Source organism: Molothrus ater, chromosome 8 (assembly GCF_012460135.2).
Source record: "Molothrus ater isolate BHLD 08-10-18 breed brown headed cowbird chromosome 8, BPBGC_Mater_1.1, whole genome shotgun sequence".
In the NCBI taxonomy this organism is placed as follows: Eukaryota; Metazoa; Chordata; class Aves; order Passeriformes; family Icteridae; genus Molothrus; species Molothrus ater.
In genome coordinates this window covers 3,518,699-3,539,735 of record NC_050485.2, presented here as the reverse complement: position 1 = coordinate 3,539,735, position 21,037 = coordinate 3,518,699, and the positions used below count along the sequence as shown (strand labels likewise).

Sequence of the window (21,037 nt, the reverse complement as noted above, 5' to 3'; positions counted from 1 at the left end):
CGCTTTGGGCCCCGGCGCGATGGAGGCGCTGCGGCGGCCGGCGCTGCCCGAGGACGCGGTGCGCTACCGCCTGTTCGCGGCGGCGGGCCCGGGCGGCGAGGCGCTGCTGCGGCGCTGCGCTGAGCTGGCCCTGGTGCGCTTCGCCCCGCTCCTGGCCTCCTACGTGTGGCAGCGGCAGCCGTTCCGCCTGCGCTACGTGCCGGGCCGCGGTGAGCCGGGAGCGGGCCGGGAGGCACGGCGGGAGGAGCGCCCGGAGCGGGGGGACTGGGAGGGGGACACGGCGGCCGGGAACCGGGAGGGTGTGAGGGGGAACCGGCGGCCGGGACCCGAGGGCGTATGAGGGGGGACCGGGGGGTGTGAGGGGAACTCGGTAGCCGGACTCGAGGAGCGTCTGAGAGGGAACCGGCGGGGGATCATTTAAAGGGGATCCGGCGCCCGGGAACCGGGATCGTGTGAGGGGGGACCAGGAGAGTGTGAGGGACACCTGGCGGCCGGGAACCGGGATCTTTTGAGGGTAATCCGGCGGCCGGGAACCGGCAGCGTGTGAGGGGGAACTGGGCCGTGTGAGGAGGACCCGGTGGCCGGGGGTGTGAGGGGAACCTGGTGGCCTGAAACCAGGAGCGTGTGAGGGGGACCCGACGGCGTGTGAGGGGGACCCGGCGGGCTCGAACCGAGAGCGTGTGAGGGGGGACCGAGAGCGTGTGAGGGGGACCCGGCGGCTTCCCAGCCTCTCGGTGTCACAGCACGGGTAACCCAGTGAGGCATCTGGTGCCCCCTCCCTGCTGCAGCAGGGCCATGGCCGAGCACAGGACACAAGATTCTGTCAGCAGGGTCTGGGATATCCGCAGTGAGGGAGACTCCGCAGCCTGTGTGGACAATCTGTTCCTGGCATGGCGTTGCTGAGCCGCCTCTGCTCTCTCTGCCCCGTGCAGGCGAGATCCCGGCGCACTTGGGCGGCACCACGGTGTTCGGGGATAACGTGGAGGATGAGTGGTTCATTGTGTACCTGCTCCGGGAGATCACCAGGGAGTTCCCGGGGCTGGCAGCCAGGTAAGGCGGGTGCTGCTGAGCTGCTTTTGTGCGAGGGCTTCCAAAAGGGGCAGTGCCTGTGCTCTGAAGGTCCTGTCTTACCATTGCCCATCCTTGGAGGTGTTTCCCCATCCCATACACCTTGGAAGTGTCCAAGGGCAGGTTGGATGGGGCTTGGAGCAGCCCGGGCTAGTGGAAGGTGTGCCTGGCTGTGGCCAGGGTGTTGGAACCAGGTACTGATCTTTAAGGTCCCTTCTAACCTAAGCCTTTCTATGGGTTTATGAATATTAAAAAAATCCTAGCAGACATGGATTCAGAATCGTGTTGTTGTGCTCTGCAAAGCTTTTCCTGCTAAATTTCTAATTTCTCCTTGGCCAGTATTGATGACAACGATGGAGAGTTTCTCTTGATAGAAGCAGCTGATTTTCTGCCCAAGTGGCTGAATCCTGAGAACAGTGAAAACAGGGTGAGTAGAGCTTGTGTACAGTTGGCAAGGGGGACCCAGTGGTCTTTCATGTAGCAGCTGGAGTTTTCTCTTGTACTTCTAGCCAAGTGGTGTGGCTGCCTCTGAAAATCCAGAGTGCTGGCTGTCCCTGACTGTTGCTCCCTTCAGGAGCACTCCTGAATCCACCTGAACTTTCCAGCTCTGCCAGAACTACTTGGATTTTTTTATTTCTACCATGTTGTGGAGTGTTTAGGGCAGAGGATTTGCTGCCCTCAGAGTAGGGAATGCTCAGGGCTGGAGTGTTGCTGTCTCTGTAAGGACACAGGCTTTGTCTGGTCCAGGTGAAATAATGAGCAGACACCTTCACCTGGATATGGATGGTTGCTAATGGCAGTGGATTAAAATGGAGAGCCTTAATTTGGTCATTAGCAAAAAATTGTTCAATTATTTTTCCCCTACTCCAAGATTCTTAAAAGGGCTGGAACACAACACCCAAATGGATTGCAAGTGTGTACCTGGAGTGTCAGGCTCCACTTTCCTTTTGTTTGAGGGGACAGAGTGAGGGAGTTGAGAACGTTGCATTCAGGGCTTTTCTTAGGATCAGGAACCAGCAGAGGTCGCATGTGGCAGCTGAAATGCTGCTGCTTAATGCCTGTGGTGCTCTGAAGCAGTCAGGCTATCCTGGTTCTCCTGAAATACTTCTCTAGTTGAAGAGAAACGTGTAACAATTATTGTTGTTAAGGAAACAAGATGTATTTGATGATATTTGTTACAGTTAAAATAGGGATTTTTCCTGGTTGGGTCGTGGTCTCTGGCATCTCAAATAAGCTTTTTAGAAAAGCTGTGCTGCTTCCTGCATTGGTTCTCTATTTGTCCTTTAGACTGTCAGTGTTCAACCAGATGCATTTGGATATGAAATGAAATGTTCCATGGCTGTGTGTGTGTGAGTGCTCTTGCCCTGTGTGATGAGAGCCTTCCTGCCTGCCAGGTGTTCTTTTACAAAGGAGAGCTGCACATCATTCCTCCGGGGGAGCCTGGGGAGCAGGGCTGGGCCCTCTCTGCTCCCTGTCCCACGGTGCCCCAGGCGCTGGCTCTGTTATCCACGTGCCCCGAGGAGCTCCTGGCTGCAGAGCCCATCAGAGCTGCGCTGAATAAACGCATCCATGGGTACGTGGGGCTGCATTTGGGTCCTCTGCAGCTCTGGGCTTTGGTTCTGTGTCCCTGGGCTTTAAACGTTTCCCCAGCAGATGAGATCAAGTTGGTTCCTTTTCAGAAACCAGCAGCTGGAGGTTTTTCCTGGAAAGAGGGGCATCAGTGTCCTGTAGGCTGTGGTCTGGGCATCTCAAACTGCTTCACTGCTGTAATTCCAGCCCTGACAATGACAAAAGTTACTCTTCCTTCACATCCTCCTTAGACTGAACGATCTGAAAGTTCTGTGATCTTTTAGGAGCCCTGTGCACGAGGAAAAAGAGGATTTGATCTAAAATGTAGAACCAGCAGAATTGCCAGAGCTTCAGCTTGTCACAGCTGTGCTCAGCCCTGTGCTTTAGTTTTTGCAAGGATTTGACAGCAAATATGGCAAAGAATACTGGATAGCTGGGTATGTTGGTAAAGTCCACAGGGACTCATCTTACCCATGTGGGGGATTGAATTTTATGAGCCGTGTACATTTATATAAGCATGTATGATAGAAACAGCCATTCTAGGCATTAGATTGGCCAAGTTTTAGCTCCAGAATAATCTTCTGACCCACGATCCCAGTAAATACTGAAGGGAAAGGGGCCTCGTGCTAAAGAAGGAGTGGTTAACTCGCAGTGCCCTCCCTTCGCTCTGTTGCCGTTCAGGTATCCCGAGAAGATCCAGGCCTCGCTGCACCGAGCCCGCTGCTTCCTCCCGGCCGGGATCGCGGCCGTGCTGAGGCTGCGCCCGTCCCTGGTGGCTGCGGCCGTCCAGGCCTTCTACCTGCGGGAGCCGGGCGATCTGGCGGCCTGCCGGCGCCCTTTCAGAACCTTCCCTGCCGAGCAGCGAGTGATGGCCCTGGTAAGTGCTCTCAGAGCCGCTGATAGCCCTGCTGTGTGCGCCTCTAAAGCCTGCGATGGCCGCGGTGAGTGCTCCCCTAAAGCCTTGTCACTTCATTCCCTTAAATGACAAGGGTTCTGCGGCCAGTGTATAAACCCAGAGATTCAACTGAAAAATACGAGTTAGAGGGATGAATTTCCAGGTCATTCCATTAATAACTGCTCTGGATCGATGTGGCTGGACTTTCAGGGGGCTGCTCATGAGAGAGTTGTTTCTGAAACCAGAGGTTGTGATAACAGTTCCTCTGCTGAAGCGCCTGCTGAGTAAATCGATCTCCTTGTGTGATCAGAGCAGTTTGACAGCCCTGCCAGCCAACGGGAGGAGTTGCCCCTCACCAGTGGTTCACTCCCATCATTTCACCTACTCAGCTGTGCTCTCAGAGCTCTGGGAAAGCTTTTATGAAGTGCTTTATGAGCACTGTCCAAGCACTGTTGTATCTGATTCACTTTGTTACAGAGTTGTACCACAAGACGCCTGGAAATAAGCTTTAGAGTCAAATTGTGGACTTGGAAACTGTTGCTGAAATCTTTTAAACAAGTTTCATTTTAATTGAAAATACACCTAGTAAATGTGCATACAAAATACTGAGGATTTTTCCTTATGTATTTAGACTGACAAAAGTTCGTATTTACTTGGGTATTTCAATTTGGAACAAACTTGGTAAAGGCTGCAAAGCAATTTCTCAGAAAAATCTGTCTAGGATATATTTTGCATGCAGTCTCAGGTACTGCCTGTACTAGGGGTGCCTTCAAAGCCACTCTGGTGAGCCCGGAGGGAGTTGGATGGCTGTCCCCAGCAGAGTCCCGCTGCTGCAGGGAGTGTTTGTTTCTGCTCTGCCTGTTTCAGGTGACTTTCACTCGGTGTTTGTATGCACAGCTGGTGCAGCAGCAGTTTGTTCCCGACAGACGCAGTGGGTACACCCTGCCCGCCCCATCTCATCCTCAGTACAGAGCCTACGAGCTGGGCATGAAGCTGGTAATGATTTCTGCTGCATTTTGGACTTGCTTCATGCATGTCCAGGGAATGGGTCCTTGTCTGGACGTTGCCTGCTTGTGCAGGAAAATGTGAGCAAAGTCTGTCACACCTTGAGAACCTCTTGTTGTTGCATCTTTTATCTGCAGGCTCATGGCTTTGAAATGTTGTGCTCCAAGAGCAGTAAAGTGGCTCCTGATGCCAAGAGAAACGTGTTAAGCGGTCCTCTGTGGGAGAGATTCCTCAGGAGCTTGAAGGAGAAGGATTATTTCAAGGTCTGTGATTATTTCAGTGTCTGTGGCCTTTAAACATTCCAGGGAAAATACATTTTAACCCTTGAACTTGTGTGAGGAGTTGCAGTAAGGAGGGGCCAGAGCTTGAATCCTTATCTCTGTGTGAAATGAATGAATGTCTTTAAAGGGGACATGTGCAGTTTGTTCCCCTTTGAAAGTAATTTATTTTGGAAATTGAAAAGGAAAAAGCAAGATGTGGGGATTGATTCATTCATCTAAAGCAAGGGGAGAAATACACTTGAGTGAGGAAAACCACCATATGTGATTGTGTGAGGTGTAACTGATTTCACAGGTTTGCATTTCATTTCCACCCCTCTAGAATTCAATATTCTTCAAGATCCATACATAACACCAATGACCTATCTGGGCCTGTGCAAGTGTAATTTTTATGTGTGTGTGGTGTTTTTGTCACTTCTGGAGGTTTTGGTGAGGTTCTGTGGGTTTTTTTTAAAAGATGCCTTTGACTACTTCTCTGAAGTTAATAAATGGGACATAAATTGAGTACTTACTTGAAGGTAATAAAATTGGACAACACTATTGAGATTCTTAGGTTAATATCCTTTAATATACTTGAAATACAGGAATGTCCCTTTGCCGTATTGAGTTCCAAGTGTGCATGGCCAAGAGGTTTTAGTTGTTTTGGTTCTCTCAGCATTTCTGTGTGACCAACAATCATCCTGAGGAAGCCTGGCTGTGAAGAGGAAGGGGAGGGAGAATTGTTTGGGTTCATGCCTGTGACTTGCATTCCATAGGGAGAAATGGAAGGATCAGCCAAGTACCTGGAACTGTTGCACATGGCAGAAGATCACTTCCAGCAATCTGTTGCAGTGCCAGAAAGGTGAGAGCTGCTTGAAATTCATGAGTGTCATAGACCCTACAAATCCTGTAAGTGACCTTTGAAATCCTTGTTACAAACACCTGAACTCTTTAAAGTTTAATTGAAAGGCAGTCCCAGTGAATAATGAACACAGGGTCATCTGTCTCCTTTGCTCAAGGAGCTGGCTGTGGATTTCTCTGGAAGATCAAATCCAAAAACTAAATCACTACAGAAATATCTGAGGCTTTGCCAGCCCATAATATCTTGACTGTTAGTTTTTTGAGTTTCCAGTCTGTGCTGTTTGGGATCTGGTAATCTTAATATTTGCCAAGGCAAATTAAAAGTAAAGGAAAAGAGCCACGACCAATGGGCTTTGGAGCCATCAGCTGGGAGTTGCAGGGACTGACTGTGTCCTGTTTTGGCCAATGCTCTGGGTAGTGCTCTGGTACTTGCCCAGATTCATTTCCCTTTTGGATGTGTTTGCACAGAAGGAGAAAAGAAGAATTTGAGTGAAAACCTAAGTGCAGAGCATGTGATCCCATTGAATCCATTTCAGTAAATTGATTTCTTTTCTTCTAGCTGTGATGAAGTGAGCCCAGGTGATGAAATCCTGACACTGCTACAGACAACACCCATAGATCTGAAGGAATTTGAGAGAGAAGCAGCTTGTCTTCCTGCAGAGGATGGTGAGCTGGCTGGGGGGATTATTCCTATTACAGATGATTATTTGTGGGGGGAGAGGGGCAATGCTGACAGCTGTGAAGGGAGAGCAAATCCAGCCTTCCTTAAGGCTAAACACTGGATTGGCTCTCCCAGTTCAGAGTAAGCCTTTCTTCCTCCACTTAGTGGCCAAGGCTTCTCAGTGACTGGAATGGTCTCTCTTAGCTTGAGCTCTGCAAAGCAGAGTTTTTAAGTAGTGACAAGAAATCTCCACTCAGTTCTTCTCAGCCTCTGTCTGCCTTTGCTGTGTGTGACCCAGGACCAGCACAAAAGCTGAAGTGCAGCACTGAGCTGCAGGATGGCTGCAGTCCTGTCAGTCAGCTGGGTTGGGCCTGTGGGCCAGCAGCTTGTGCAGAGTCACAGATCTGTGCTGTGTTCTTTCAGATGACAGCTGGCTGGATATTACACCAGGTGCTCTGGATCAGATGCTGAAGGAGACAGGAAATGAGTCCCTTCCTTCCACAAATGAGGAAGAGCAAAGCTATGACTTGGGAGCAGTTGCTGAGGGCATGAAGGCTTTTGTGTCCAAAGTCTCCACGCACGAAGGAGCAGAACTGCCATGGTAGTAGCACTTGCAGTTTGGGTCTGGTGTGGAATGTTGCACTCTGCTGCAGCCCTGTGGCTGCTTCTGTGATGCAGAGAATCAGAGATTGAAGGTGCTGTGCTGAGCAGGGCCTGAAGCAAAGCCAGAGCACTGAACATGTACTTGCTTTAAATCAGCTTGGTGCCACTCTGGCACTGGTGCAGCTTCAAGTGCTGCAAGCTGAGCTGCTCTCTGTCCCTCAGTTGGATTTTGTGGTCTTCTCAATTTTTCTCCTTTATGCCAAGAATTCTTCCACTCACTGTTTGATGTCTAATGCATACAGGCTTCAAACTTCTGAGGACTTTAAAATTCAAATGTCCAACTTCAGTCCTGTCTTGAGAGAAATCAATATGGCTTGTGCCTGTATCAGGCTTTGGCAGGCATAGAAGCTTCATTTCCTTAAAAATCCTTTTATATTTCAGGTCATCTGATGAGTCCCAAGTTACCTTTGACGTGGATTCTTTTACAAAAGCCCTGGACAGAATTTTAGGTGAGATTGCTTCTTTATTTGAAACAAATCCCAGCACTGATTTCTTTGCACTTGTACTGACCCAAAATCATGTCCAGGGGCAGACTCGGAGGAGCTGGATTCTGATGATCTGGAGGAGGAGGAGGAGGAGTTGGGTTTCTCAGATGAGGATGATGAAGAGCTGGATGCTGGGAATGAAAGGCAGGAGCAGAAGGTGTCTCCTGAGGAGCTCGTGGGCAGTCTCAAGGCGTACATGAGGGACATGGACCGTGAGCTGGCACAGACCAACGTTGGGAAAAGCTTCAGCAGCCACAAGAGAGGGGTGAGTGTGCCTTGAGCTCTGATCTGCAGCAGAAATGTGCAAGCAGGGAATGTGCTGCAAGTGGCCATTCTGAGCAATGGGATTGGAACCTTCCCACGTGCAAGCCAAGTGTGCTGGACCTGCACCATGATACGTTTTTTATGAACTGAAGCTTACCTAAGCTTGGAATTTGCCCATCTTTTCCAAGGCTTAGTTCCATTTCCCTGTTTTTAGTAGTAGGGCAAGCAGCTGCAGCTTCACTTTGAGTTCCTGTAGTAGTTTTCTCCCACAGGAAGCTGAGGCAGGACTCAGCAACACTTTGTGTCCTTCTCTTGGAATCTAGTCTGGGTAATGGACAGTGGTGATTTTCAGCTGGCATGAGCATTTGGTGTCTGAATTCCTGCCTGTCAGGACTCAGGAGTGTACTGGACTTTGTTGGCTGCACAATTGTTGCTTCTTTTCTCCTGTGATTTCCCCTTTTTTTTCCCCTGAAATCTGCTCCTGCAATTTGATAAAGCTTTCTCTTGGTACTCTCTGCAGGCAAGTTCTGTTGGAGCAGCCCCATGTGAGAGTGCTGGCCCTGGTTCTGGAGCTGAGGCTGCTGAGCTGGCAGCCCTGGATGTGGACACGAACCTGGTGGCAAACCTGCTCGAGTCCTACAGTGCCCAGGCTGGCCTGGCAGGACCCACCTCGAACATTTTACAGAGCCTGGGGCTGAATTTACCTGAGAGCACAGAGCTCACTGGCAGCTGAGAAGGCAGGAGAGGCTTTGGACAGGACGTGGCTGCTGGGGAGGTGAAGCACAGACACACAGCAGGATGTGGAAGAAGAGGCCAAAGGTTTCAATTTAGAGCATTCTCTTCATTATGTGTCACTTCAGCAGAGGGAATTTACCTGCAAAAGCTTCTGTTTGCACACTGTCTTGGATGGAAATGAGATTTTCTTAGTGCTAACGCATTTTCAGAAACTGAAAAACGATTTTGAATGCATGACTCAAATGAGGTTTTCTTTTTTTACAACACCTGTCTTCCATTTTTCCATTCAGTCATCCAATTTGCCACATTTCTAAAATGTCCTTTTACCCACCTTGCTGAGTGGGTTCAATATCGTGGGAGCAGTTCTTGTTCTGAAAATGCTGCTGCCTTTGGGGGAGGTGGGGAAATACCACATTGCAGGAAGAGTGATTGGATCAAATGTGTAAATATTGGCCAAAGTATTTTTAAATTTTATTTCAATAAAAACAAAAATACAACTTGATTACTGAATTTTTTGAAGGTGTGTATAACTTCCTCAGTGCAGTATCAGTAGCTTTATGTGAGCTCAGGCTGAACAGTTTTGGGTTTTTTTTCAGTGAAAATGTGGCTGGAAGGCATGCAGCATGTTGCTTTCGTGTGGAATGAAAAATATTTTAAATATGACAACTTTAGTTTCAACAAGATAAATTTGAAATAAAATACATAGAAATTCCTGATACACAGACACCAGCAGTTCAGTCCTGCTGAGTCCAAACCAGCTTCCTAATTTCTCTTTATTTCCTTTTCATTCAGCAATTAATGAATTTTCCTCCACTGATGTTGTGTAATTTACTTTGCCAGCAGTTCAGGGAGAGCACTGGCAGGTTGGACAGGGATTAGAGATGGACAGCAAGAGCTGGCAAGTGTGAAGAAGGTTCTGCTGAATTTCAAGGAATTTGGACTGCTGAGAGGTGAGAGACTCAGACAAATTTGTGGTGGAAAAATGGGGTTAACAGAGGTTTTTTAATTGAGACAAGGATAATGAGCAGTTAGTGGTGGAAAACAGAGGTACTTGAACTGTGGGAGGGGTTGGTGTTTGACCAGGGAAGGAATTTACACTGAAAATACATAAAATTCTCCACTGATGAGTAGCTAGATCAAGTTTAGATACTTTAAAAAAATTGAGTTGAAGAACATGAATGATTGCATTTAACTGCTGTGTGAGTGCCTGTGCTATAGAAAAGGTCAAATTAGATGGAAGGACTCCCTTAGTGCATGAGGAGAGCTCCTAGGCTGAGGTGGCCGTCCCTCAGTGCAGCTCTTAGTGACAGTGATCCGTGGCCATTCCTGGTGCAGTTCTGTTACCATTTGTTTTTATACCATTCTGTTTCATTCCCTTCACACTTCCCACCCTTTCCCATTCCTCACTTCTTACCCAGCACTGCCCCAATGGTCCCTGAGTGCAGCTCTTTTAGAGAACAGGGCCTGTCCCAACAGGCGGCTGCTGCAGCCAGGGGAGGGGCAGGGCCAGGCCCATCACAGCGCTGGTGGTGCTTGGAGACTGTTGGCTTTTGCACTTCAGGCAGATCAAATGAATCCCAACTGTCAGAGATTTCCACCACCTGCTATTTCTCCCTCTTGTCCTGGATGGATTTGACAGATTTTCCTTTCCTCGCACAGAGCTGGAAAGCGAAATGCCCACCTGCCCCATGGCCATCCCCAGCACCTTGTCCCTCTTTCTCTCCCCTTTACTTGGCACCACTTTCTCCCTCCTCCTCCTCTCCCTGCCAGCTCCAGCAAAGCCATTTCACCCACTGGCACCAGCTGCCTCCTGTCCCTCGCTCCCATTTTGCCCTCTCTGAACTCCTGGAGCCGCCTGCCCGCGGAGCCGGAGCCGCCGTGGGGCCGGGTAATGGTGCAGGGAATGGTGGCAGGGATTCTCGGGCTGGGCTGGGCCAGGTGCCCGGGGCCAGCAAAAGCGCTCTGTGCCTCTGCTCCTGCCCCTGGGCAGGCAACAGAACACAGCAGGAAAGGCTCGGGGCTCTCAAGAAAGGCAGCCAGAGATCTCTCACCCATCATGGGCAGAACAGGCCTAGAGTGGGGAAATTACATTTAATTGCATTTATTATCAAACTAATCAAAGGCCATGAGATGTACAACAAAAGCTAAAAATGCATCTTCTCCACACTGTTCTCTCCTTCCTGGGCTTCACTTTGTCCCCATTTCCCTCCCTCTCTCCTCCCCACGCAGTGGCACAGAGGGATGGGTTTACAGTCAGGTCATGTCACTACTTCTCCCTCCAGCCAAGGATTCCTCCCACAGGAGGACAGTCAGATCCTTCACCGCAGACAGACAGAGAGACAGACATCAGACCCTTCTCCACAGTCAGGTGCCTGATGCCGAAAGTGAGATTCCCCCTCAGCACGTGTCAGCGGTTCTTCTGCCTTTTCCAAGGACAGTCCAAAAGTCTCCCATTCTGGCCATATTAAGATGATTTCCAAGAGCCCATGGCGATTTGGATTTCCCATTGGAGCTTGTTGTGTCATGAGGGCAATGCACTCACTGCAGGCAGCAGCGGTGGCAGGATGGATTGCAGAGACTTTTCCTTTGCAGCCCCAGCCCAGCGTTGGCACTGGGCATGAAGAGGCACTGAGGTGACCCTGAGAGGAAGGGCAAGGCACAGGGTGCAGCGGAGGAAGGACAGCGCTGTGCTGGGCTCAGAGGTGAAGCTGGCACTGCCCAGTGTGGAGAAGGTCCTTTCTGCAGCCCCTGTTACAGGGGAGCTGGGGCCTTGCTGCAGAGATACGGCCGCTCATTGGAGCAGTTGTCACTCCTGAATCTCTTCTCAGCCAGGTACACACACTGGGAATTGCCGAGGACAGGAACCCTGCAGGGAGGAGCAGAGGCAGCGCTGGCTGCCAGGGGCAGCCCTTGTGCCCCTGTGCCCCCAGGCCCTGCCCGGCTCCCCGGCACTCACCGGGAGCTGTAGCTGCTGCCGTCCCCCCAGTGCAGGCGCTCGCCCCGTCTGGGCAGCCCGAGCCAGAAATCGACGTTCCCACAGAGGCGGAAGAGCAAATCCTGCCCAGGAGAGAGGAGTGGGAGCTGCCCCGGCCCCTCGGGGGGACACGGGCCCGGGGCTCCCCCCCCACGCCGGGGCTCCTTCCCTGCAAGGCCCCGGCCCAGGGCTGCAGCCCCGGCCCTACGAGCACCGAGCCCGGCCCAGGAGCACCCCCAGGCTGCCCTCAGCCACCCCACACCGCCCGCAGCCCCTCACTCACCATGGCCTCCTCATCCTTGGCAATGGCCAGGGAGGCCCCGAGCTCGGAGCACCGTTCCTGACCTTGCTCCCAGGTGCTGTAATCCCTTGAGAAGTAGTAGCAGACCCCCATGTACCCAACCCAGTCAAAGGGACAGCCCAGAAGTGACAGAGGAGTTGCAGCTGTGACTGGAACCTGTGGTGCTGCAGGGGGAAGAGGAGAAGCTCTGAGGATTGCACTGTGCAGGGAGCCCGCTCTGCCCCAAGGGGCTGGGCCCAGGCTGCTGCCCCTCCCTTACCTGCCAGCACAGCCAAGGCCACCCCCAAAGCCAGCACCAGCACCAGGAGCAGCAGAATCAGCACCGCCGTGCCCTCGGGATGGCCCCTGATCCATTCACCTGGAGCAGGAAAGAGCTGCTGGCTGCCAGAAGCAGAGCCGGGCCTGCAATCTGCTCAGCCCAAGGCCAGGGAGCAGAGCAGGGAGCCCTGAGCCAGTGTGGGCCTCACTCAGCTGGCAGCCAGAGAGCCAAGAGCCTGGCCACAGGCAGGGACACAGCTGTTTCACCCCTAGAGACCACAGGGGTGGCCCTGCACTCACCCAGGAATCTTCTGAGGTTCCTTTTGTGTTCATTCTTGGTTGCTGATGTGCCCTGGGGAGCCAGGGGCTCCCTCACACTCCCATCACTGGTGCAGAATCCATTCTCCACATCTGCACCCACTGCACGCTCACAAGTGGCATCCCCGTGCTTATGCCAGGTGGCTTCTTGCGCCCCAGGCAGGTGTGGAACCGCGGCTGCTGGTCCCTGCTGGGGATGCTGGGGCTCATTTGCAACTCCACGAATGGAGCAGAGTTCACTCTCCTCCTGCTCACAGCCGGCATCTCTCTGCCTGCAACAAACATCACCTTGCTCCTGACACATCAGGAGTGCTGCTGGCAGATCCTTTGGGAGCTCGGCCTCGGGAACAGCTTCGCAGCCGCGCTGATGGCACCCTGAAAGGGACACGGGGAGAGGTCACTGCTGGTGCCGGCCCTGGGGGCTCAGGAGGGCGGTGCCAGCTGTGGCTGCGCTGTCCCCGCTGCCCAGAGGTGCGGCAGCAGCTGCGGAGACAAGCGCAGCCTCCGGGAGCTCTCGGTGCCCGCAGCCCCGGCCTCTGTGGCTCTGCAGCCGCTGCAGCCCAGCTCCGAGCCGGGCCGGGCGCTGACAGCGCCTGCGAGCTGCCGCCTGCTGCTGGCCCGGGGCAGCTGCGGCTCGGAGCCCGCCCCTGCCGAGGGGCAAGAAGCAGCAGCCCCGGGCTGCTCACCATTGTGCCCCGCATTCCCTGCCCCGGCGCCTCGGAGCCCGGGCACACCGAGCGCCGGCACGGCCGCTGCGGCTCCCTGCCTGTGGACACGGAGCGGGTCCTCGCACACAGATGTTATATATTATATTGTTGGCTTTTCGCAAATATTAACCTGAATGCTATTTGTGTAATGTTAAAATAACTTTACCTCTATTTCTGCTATTAACAAAAACATAGACATTGTAGTAGTGGTAGGTGATATGGTGATGAGTGAACTGTCTGTTTGGTCGGGATAACATCCAGTGAACATGTAATGAGGCCCCTGCTATTGATATGCCAACTATCAGCATCTGCCATCTGAAGAAAGTATGCACCAAGGCCCAAATTGGAAGTGACAAAAAGAACAGACCGAAACCCCAGCGAAGGAACAAGCATGCTCTAAACATGCAAACTCAAGAGCACATGCAAAATAGGTCCTGGAATGCGTCAACTAGTTAATGGAAGAATACCAACATGCATAAGGGTCTATGAACATGCAACAAGCTGATATAAAGAAAAAACTTTTAGAGGCGTATCCCCAAAGATAACTGTGCTCTCGGCTGAAAGCGAAGCACCCGGCCCGTTTTTAACCCATCGCCTTACTTCTGTCGCCTACTGTCTTTTTATTAAACTTACAAATTTTACCAGGAAGGTGAAGCTTGTTTTACAGAAAGAGCAGCGCCGAGCAGCCTCGGCCCCGGAGCAGGCAGGATGCGGCGCTTTGTGCCCGCACTCGGCGCCTGCAGCGCTTTGGGCTCTGAGGCACGTTCAGGTTCATCCCGTGCCAGCCCCGAGCCGGGCACGGACACCTCCCCCCCGAGCAGCGGCCCCGAGCCCGGTGCCGCACGGGCGGGAACGGTGCCGGGCACGGAGCAGCCGCCTCCGTGCCAGCGAGAGCAGCCGGGATGAGCCAGCGCTGCCGCGGCACCGGCTCCATGCCGGCCATCCGGGCAAGGAGGAGAGCGCGGGCAGCCGCTCCCTCGGCGATCCCAGCGCAGGGGGGACACGGGGGAAGCCGCCACCAGGAACTCGCCAGAACCCCCCGGCCCTCAGCGCGGCCCCTCCGCCCGCAGCGAGCCCCGAGCTGGGGCAGCGCCGACCGCGGGTCCCACCTGGGCTGGAGCCGCCTCCGAGCTCCGCCATCGCCTCGCCGGGCTCCGGGTGCCGCCGCAGTCGCTGCAGAGTGACCCGAACGCGGCGGAATGACACGTGGCCACCACGCTGAGCCACTGCACTGTTCCCGGGCCGACTCACCGGGCGCGGCCCCTTTCACGTTTCTCAAAGCCGCCAATCGCAGCGAGGAGAGAGGCGGAGCGAGCGGGGCGATCAGGCGAGATGAGCCGTACCCAGTCGGTCCTGTCTGTGAAACCCCGCGGTAAGGAAAAGCCTTCACGCAGGAGAAGCTGGGGAAGAAGCTCAGTCCCGGGGCAGCCGCTCCTGGGGCTCTCAACAGGGAATTCCCGCAGGGATTCTCGGGCTGGGCTGGGTCAGTCCAGGTGCCCGGGGCCAGCAAAAGCGCTCTGTGCCTCTGCTCCTGCCCCTGGGCTGGCAACAGAACACAGCAGGAAAGGCTCGGGGCTCTCAATAAGGGCAGCCAGAGATCTCTCACCCATCATGGGTATAGCAGAACTGGGGAAATTAATAGAATTGACTGTCAAACAAACCAGAGCAAGGGAATGAGTAGGCTGCCAAAACCTAAAATTGCACCTTCCCCTCGCTGCTCTCTCCTTCGTGGCTTCACTTTATCCCCGATTCCCTCCCTCCCTACTCCCCACACAGTGGCACAGAGCGATGTTCTGGGGCTGTATTGGGTCAAGACAGGGATCTGCTGAGGAAGGCAGGAACCTCCCTGGCAATGCAAAATGTAAACCCCTTGCCTCGGAATTCTGAAATTATGGGGCTCTCAGGCAATGACATTAGAATAGAAGAACAGTTCTTTACCAGCGTGTACAACACAGCAAACAAACAACTAGAAACTTTTTTGAGGTCTTATTTATTTTCGTTGTGTAGAGTGAAGTATATAAGTACCGGTATTATAATAATTAATATGTGGAAATTTAATTTGTAAAGTTTTTTTAGATAAGGTGTAAAGGTTGTGTTTTATTTTAAAATCATTTTAAAAGTAGGATTTAATATTTATTTTAATTTGGTTTGTTAATTTTTTTCGTTTTTGAAGTTGTTTGTGGATGGATTTTCAATAAGTTTATGTAATATAATTTTAAATTTCTTTTGTTATTAAGTTGATGTGTTAGTAAGACAAAATTGATGGTGGTTTTGTTTTGTAAGGTTGTATGTTTAATAGTATTAATATTTGTTATTATATTGTTAAAAATGAAGTAGTCTTGATTTTTTTTTGTCTAATTAATACTCTGGTTTAATTGTTTTAAAGTTATACTAAAGGTGAGTTGAGGTAAAAACAAATTTAATGTAACTCGTTTTGTAGGGTTTAAAATTGTTATTGCAGTTTTTTTTAATAATGATGGGTTGACGTTTTTATGGTTTAAATTTTTTTTAATATTAAGTGTTATTATAGTGAGTTGTTTGATGTTATGTGGGCTATTTTTAATTTTTGCAGGGAACGTTTTCACGTTTTGCTAGGTTGTATTTTTATCCATGAGTTAATTTTTTTTTTTTGCAATTTCTGTGGGAATTTGTTAAGAATAATAGTTTTATTTTTCGGGGGCCGAGGAGTGCTATAATTGTACTAAAAGCTTGAGGTTTTCGATTTAGGATGATGAGGAGTAATCTTAACTGTAGATTTCTTTGATACTGAAACTTAGTACAAAATCTGGTTGTTAAAGAATTCAGAGTGTTTAATTGTTGAGGTTTAAAGTGTGTTTTAAGAAGATTGGGGGTTCAGTGATATAATTGGGTACAGGATTTGTTTGGTTGGTGACTGTACCCTCAGAGCTGTCAGGGTTTGGAGTTGGTTATTTTTGGGTTGGTATCAGTGTAGTGATTAAATAGGTTGTAAAGGGATTGTTTGGGCTGAAATGGGTTAAATATTTGGTGTTTGAACTTGTTGACTCAGGGTAACTTAAACATTTGGTTTTGGTTGATATATAGGTATATTTGTGTTGTAAAAATAAGTAAAACTAAAAACTGCTACTATATTTTTTTATTTACCTTTATGTTCTTGTTTAGTTACTCTTGGTAAAAGGTTTTTTCTGTATTTTAATGTGACAGTGTTCACAGGGGTCTTATGTTGAGGGAAGAGAAACACGGATCTGACTCCATGTTTCAGAAGGCTGATTTATTATTTTATGATCTATATTACATTAAAGCTATACTAAAAGAATAGAAGAAAAGGTTTCATCAGAAGGCTGGCTAAGAATAGAAAAGGAAGAAATGATAACAAAGGCTCTGTCTTGGACTCTCTGTCTGAGCCAGCTGGGCTGTGATTGGCCATTCATTAGAAACAAGCACATGAGCCCAATCCCAGATGCACCTGTTGCATTCCACAGCAGCAGATAACCATTGGCTGCATTTTGTTCCTGAGGCCTCTCAGCTTCTCAGGAGGAAACATCCTAAGGAAAGGATTTTTCATAAAAGATGTCTGTGACCTTTTAATTTTTTAATAAATTTGTTGGAGTATTTAGTTTTTGTGGTTTTTCAAATTTTTTCAGGACTGGTTCATTCTAAGGCACTAAATTGTTTTGTTTATACTTTAGTTTGTAAAGTTGGATATTTAGGGATTTTTTTTAACATGATGGATACTATGCCTTTGCTAAAAGACCTCCGTGATATGAAGGGTTTTTATAGTTTTACCATTGATATAAAAGTTGAGGTTTGCAGTTTGTGCAGGTTGGGGAGGGGATGCTGGGTGTGAACTGTAGTTTTTCTGTGTGCCTTACATCTGTGTGGTTGTGGTTTTGTTTGTGGAATTGTTAGTGTGGTTTTATGTGGGATATGGTTTTATGTTTCTGTTGGAATCTACTTAGGTTTAGTATTTGTGGAAATAGAAGTAAATTTCTTGTCTTGGGTTATTAAATGAAATGGATTTTTAATTTGTCTTGTCTCAGAGTTTTAAATTAAAACTGGAGGAGAAGCTGTAAATGTTGTAAGGTCTTGGCACTGGTTGGGAGCTGTACTTTCTGTGGCTTGATTGTTTTGTTATCTCCTATCTTAAATATTTTTAAGGTGGGATTTCTTGCATTTTTGATGAAGAACTTTTTAATTTCTGTGATGTAGAACTTTTTAATTTAGTGTTTTGAACGTCTGTGATGACGTTGTTTTGAATCTGTTTTATTTCTTTTTGAGTTGGTGCTGTAATGAGTAAATTGTCTATGTAATGTAAAGTTCTTGACTGTGGCTGTTTTTGTTGTGGTGGAGATAAAGCTCCTGTTATAAAATATTGTCAAATAGTAGGTGATTTTTTATTTTTTGCAGTAAAACTGACTAGTGATGTTTTTGTAATTTTTTATAATTGATGGCTGGAACTGAAAAGGCAAATGGAGGGGTATTTTTGGATGTAGGGGAATGTTGAAAATACAGTCTCAACTGGATGACAATAAGAGGCCAGTTTCTTGGAATTACTGAAAGGAAAGGAAGTCTAGGTTGCAGGGGTCTCAGTTTTCTATTATTTTGTTGATTTTTTTAAAGTTGTGGAGTAATTTCTAGGAGTCAGACATTTTCTTGTGAATAACAAACTCTGGGGAATCCTAAGCGCTCTTTGGGTTTGATGTGATTTTTTGGTAATTGTTAATTTATTAATTTTTGATGGCATTTAGTTTTTCCCCGTTGGAGGCTCCTGACTCCCTTAGACGGGGTTGTTCGTTTGCGATGATGACTTTGGAGCGGTCGGTGCTGCTGGGGCTCTCATTAGAAACTCCCTTCTGTTTCTGCTCTTCACTGGCCAGCGAGGCTTCCTTCTCTGCCGGGCTGGGTCTGTGCCCACGAGGGCCCGGATGATGCTCGGCTCATCCTCGGGACCGGGGCAGTCCCCACGAGCTCACCGTGCCCACAGCGTGGCTGCTGTGACTCCTGTGGGAGCCCCACGGCGCTGCCAGGGCTCAGGGGCCGGGCTGCAGCACAGGAGGAATCGCAGCGCCCTCCGTGCCCGTGGCCAGCACGGCTGGGACATTCCCTGCTCCACTGCCCTGCTCACACTGCAAGGGGGCTCTGGCTCTTCGCTGGGGACACCTCCCACCCAGAGGCCACCAGGTGTGGGCTAAAGCTCTCAGTGCTATGCCTTGGTACACGGTTTGCTTCGTTAAAAGCACAGGCTCTCCGTGGATGTCTTGCTTAGCTACAGTCACTGGCAATGCAGCAGTAATGGCTCTTAGTGGTTTGGGCTGAATTGCTGCTGGAGTGCTGCAAGCAAGAGCTGAAGCTGTCAGCTCTTGGTTACAATGTACTGAAATAATAGCTGGGAAAACTGAAAATCTAACAACGATAGTTTTGTCTCTGCTTAGAATGAAAATGTCCTGTCTCTGTTGTGAAGTACTAGTGACCCCTGTGGGCAGAAACTGATGACAAAAGTTTGTTTAGAGGTATGGTAAGGTAGAAGCTGTTAGTTGTCATCGTGCCCCGGGGCGTAATAATTCGGGGATGCTCGGGAGATTTCTGGTGATTTTACAAATCGCATCTGCTCTGTTCGTTTGCGATGGAGCCGCCGTTCTTTGTTTTGTGTCACGGTGGCGCTGTGAGCTCTTGTTGAAGTTCCCGACAGAGGCTTCTCTGTTCTGCTAAATTTGGAGCGACAGCGATCGGTATAATGCCTCTTTTTTTGTACTGAGGGTAAGTATCAGGTGATTTTGTATTTTTCTCTTCTTCAGAACTGTCTTTTTTTAAAATGACTTAGGCTTTCTTACAGTTAAAAATGGCTCTTTAATGGGCTCTGCCTGGAAAGCAGTGAGGGTTTCTTCAATAGTTTTGGTTTGAGCCTCAATAACTCTTTGGAATTTATTTCCCCGTGAATCTTGGGACTTTGTAAGTTGTTACCCAGTGCGGGAGCTTGTATGGTCACGATGTGCTGTGGAGTGCGGAGTTACCACAAGCTGAGAGCATTGGTGGCACTGTTGGTGGCTGCTCTGGTAACAGAACCCTTTGCCATTTATTGTTTGCATTAGAAAAGGCAAGGCTTTAATTCAGTGAGGATGTGCTGTTTCCTTAGGACACTGCTTCTGAACTGCTTGTGCCAAGCGATCTAAAAAGGCAAGATGAGTTTTGGTTGTGGCTTGTTGAATCAGAGAATCGGCGTTTTCATGGGTTCTTGCAGTTGTACAGTTAAAAGAGTCCTTCTGGCTGCATTTTTAATATCTCTTATTCCTGCTCTAGAAAGGGATTCGGCTTGGTCTTCAGCTTTATGGTTTGGAGGATCTCTAGCTAATTGACTGATTGTTAGCTGGGCTTTGGGCTTCTAGCAGAGCTCTCCATCGATCTGTGAAGATGCTTTTGCTGTTCCAAGTCCCACAGAATATATTGTGAGTTTGTTAAAATTACAGATGAAATGTCACAGCAGTCTAAAGGTGTGAGGTGATAAGAATCATATCCACTTCTCACCACGTTATTGAATACTGGGAGTTTAAGCTGTTGTCTTTAAAAGCTTTTCTTCATTTCTGAATATCCTAATGTGCTATAGGCTCCCACCGAGGATTAGCCTTATTTTTCTAATATCGAACTGGCACAGCAAGGAGTTTTCTATATGTTGAATTAAAATCTTTATCTTGCATGAGTTTAGGTCTAATGTCAGCCCAATTAGTCAGTTCCCGTTGTGTGTTCACGGGGCTGGGATGGAACGGGTTAAACTCTTCCTCTGAACCAGGGTCCGTGCCCCGCTTCATTTCCCTGTGGAGGAGTTGGCAAATCCCGGGTTTTTCTCTCGTTCCTCTCTTTGGCGGCAGTCAGAGCTCGGGTTTTGCAGCGCTGGCAGAGCAGCCTCGCTCCTTTTGCTCGGCAGAGCTGCCCTCGCTCCCGGCCGGGCAGGGCTGGAGGATCCCGGGCGGGCTGGGGATGGCAGCGGGGGCTGCGGCCGGGAGAGCGGCGGGGCCGCGGGGCAGCGCCGGGGGCACCGCGGCTCCGCTCGGGCTTGCGGGGCCCCTGGGCGCGGCCGGAGGGAGGGAGGGCTCGGAGACACGGCTGGGGACGCGGCGGGCTTTGCACACGGGAATGGGCAACTGGAAAGATTCGCAGGTTGTTCAAATCAGTTCATTAAAGTGTAATACGGAGGTAATACGTTTGTGGTCGTATGGTTTTGGATTGTGGTAAAAATATGAGTTTAACTGGGTCTCAGATGGAAGCTGAATAAAGAAATGTTATAGTTGGAAACTGCTTTTGGACTTAAGATAGTAAAATTTTTAGGGTTTTTTAATATTATAAGAACATTATAAGAATATTATTTGATTAGAGCTTTAAGGCTTTTATAAACGTCTTTGGATTGCTTGGATACTTTGTGCTGGATTGTTTTTTAAAGCTTGCTTGATGTTGTGTAATAGGAGATAATATTGGTTTCTGTTTGAGTTGAGCTAGCAGGTGTAGTAGGATACAAGTAATATTCTAAAATTATACTTCAAAAGGTTATTATTGCAGAGTTCGTTATGGATTAGATGCAAGCAAAAAGCAACATCCTTAACACCTTAATTCCAATGCTCCTAAATCAACCAGGGTTAATTGCAAAGAAAAGATAGGTTCAAAGGCCTTTTTCCATTCTTTATTTTCCTTAGTTATTATTACAATTCACAGCTCTCCCATTGTCGGGGTCCACACATTTTGCATTCACAAATGCACACGTTCCCTGTTTGTACCTGACACGAAACACAGCTTTGTATTTCACAGTCCAGAGCAGCGAAAGCTCGGAGCAGCACCCGAGGGGCAGCGGGGGCAGCGGCAGCCGGGTCTGAGCAGGGCAGGGAGAGGCGAGCTCAGGGTCCCGGGCACCCGAGCAGGGGGGACAGGGCCCTCCGGATCGAGGGGTGACAGTGAGGTGCCCCTGCAGGGGCTGCTCTCACAAGCACAGGCTCACCCCACAACCCCACAGCAGGAGAAGCAGCTCTGGCCTGGGTTATGGCATTGACAGCG

At 49.6% G+C, this 21,037-nt stretch overlaps 2 protein-coding genes across 3 annotated transcripts; one reads left to right on the top strand and one right to left on the bottom strand.

Moving 5' to 3' along the window:
• The first annotated feature begins 4 nt into the window (after positions 1–4).
• LOC118688060 (protein ecdysoneless homolog) lies at positions 5–9,415 on the top strand. Of its 2 annotated transcripts, XR_004980437.2 has the most exons (14): positions 5–209; positions 933–1,050; positions 1,408–1,495; positions 2,463–2,641; positions 3,319–3,514; positions 4,400–4,528; positions 4,675–4,800; positions 5,571–5,656; positions 6,215–6,321; positions 6,740–6,917; positions 7,361–7,428; positions 7,506–7,729; positions 8,249–8,547; positions 9,304–9,415. XR_004980437.2 is itself a non-coding variant. In XM_036385380.2 (13 exons), exons 1-13 carry the CDS (start codon positions 20–22, stop codon positions 8,459–8,461), a joined length of 1,902 nt encoding a protein of 633 aa, XP_036241273.1. In that variant the 5' UTR covers positions 5–19; the 3' UTR covers positions 8,462–8,965. The 2 variants fall into 2 exon arrangements, 1 of the variants encoding a protein (XP_036241273.1); XM_036385380.2 differs by lacking the exon at positions 9,304–9,415 and having other exon boundaries at positions 8,249–8,965.
• Positions 9,416–10,937: 1,522 nt separating this feature from the next.
• On the bottom strand, positions 10,938–12,837 carry LOC118688262 (C-type lectin domain family 2 member D-like). Its single transcript, XM_036385722.2, has 5 exons — positions 12,297–12,837; positions 11,998–12,096; positions 11,721–11,902; positions 11,420–11,520; positions 10,938–11,329 (listed from the first exon to the last, which is right to left on the bottom strand). The coding sequence occupies exons 1-5, from the start codon at positions 12,616–12,618 to the stop codon at positions 11,215–11,217; spliced, it is 819 nt and encodes a 272-aa protein (XP_036241615.2). The 5' UTR covers positions 12,619–12,837; the 3' UTR covers positions 10,938–11,214.
• Between the last annotated feature and the right edge of the window lie 8,200 nt (positions 12,838–21,037).

What these genes read in the sequence shown, in the direction of transcription:
- LOC118688060 (XM_036385380.2), top strand. Translation starts at nt 20, where the DNA reads ATGGAGGCGCTGCGGCGGCCGGCGCTGCCCGAGGACGCGGTGCGCTAC. An exon ending in AGGAGAAGGATTATTTCAAG is followed by an intron (nt 4,801 to 5,570) that starts GTCTGTGATTAT and finishes TGCATTCCATAG; the next exon opens with GGAGAAATGGAAGGATCAGC. An exon ending in AGCCCTGGACAGAATTTTAG is followed by an intron (nt 7,429 to 7,505) that starts GTGAGATTGCTT and finishes AATCATGTCCAG; the next exon opens with GGGCAGACTCGGAGGAGCTG.
- LOC118688262 (XM_036385722.2), bottom strand. Translation starts at nt 12,618, where the DNA reads ATGTGTCAGGAGCAAGGTGATGTTTGTTGCAGGCAGAGAGATGCCGGC. An exon ending in GAACCTCAGAAGATTCCTGG is followed by an intron (nt 12,097 to 12,296) that starts GTGAGTGCAGGG and finishes TTCCTGCTCCAG; the next exon opens with GTGAATGGATCAGGGGCCAT. An exon ending in GGCCTTGGCTGTGCTGGCAG is followed by an intron (nt 11,903 to 11,997) that starts GTAAGGGAGGGG and finishes TTCCCCCTGCAG; the next exon opens with CACCACAGGTTCCAGTCACA.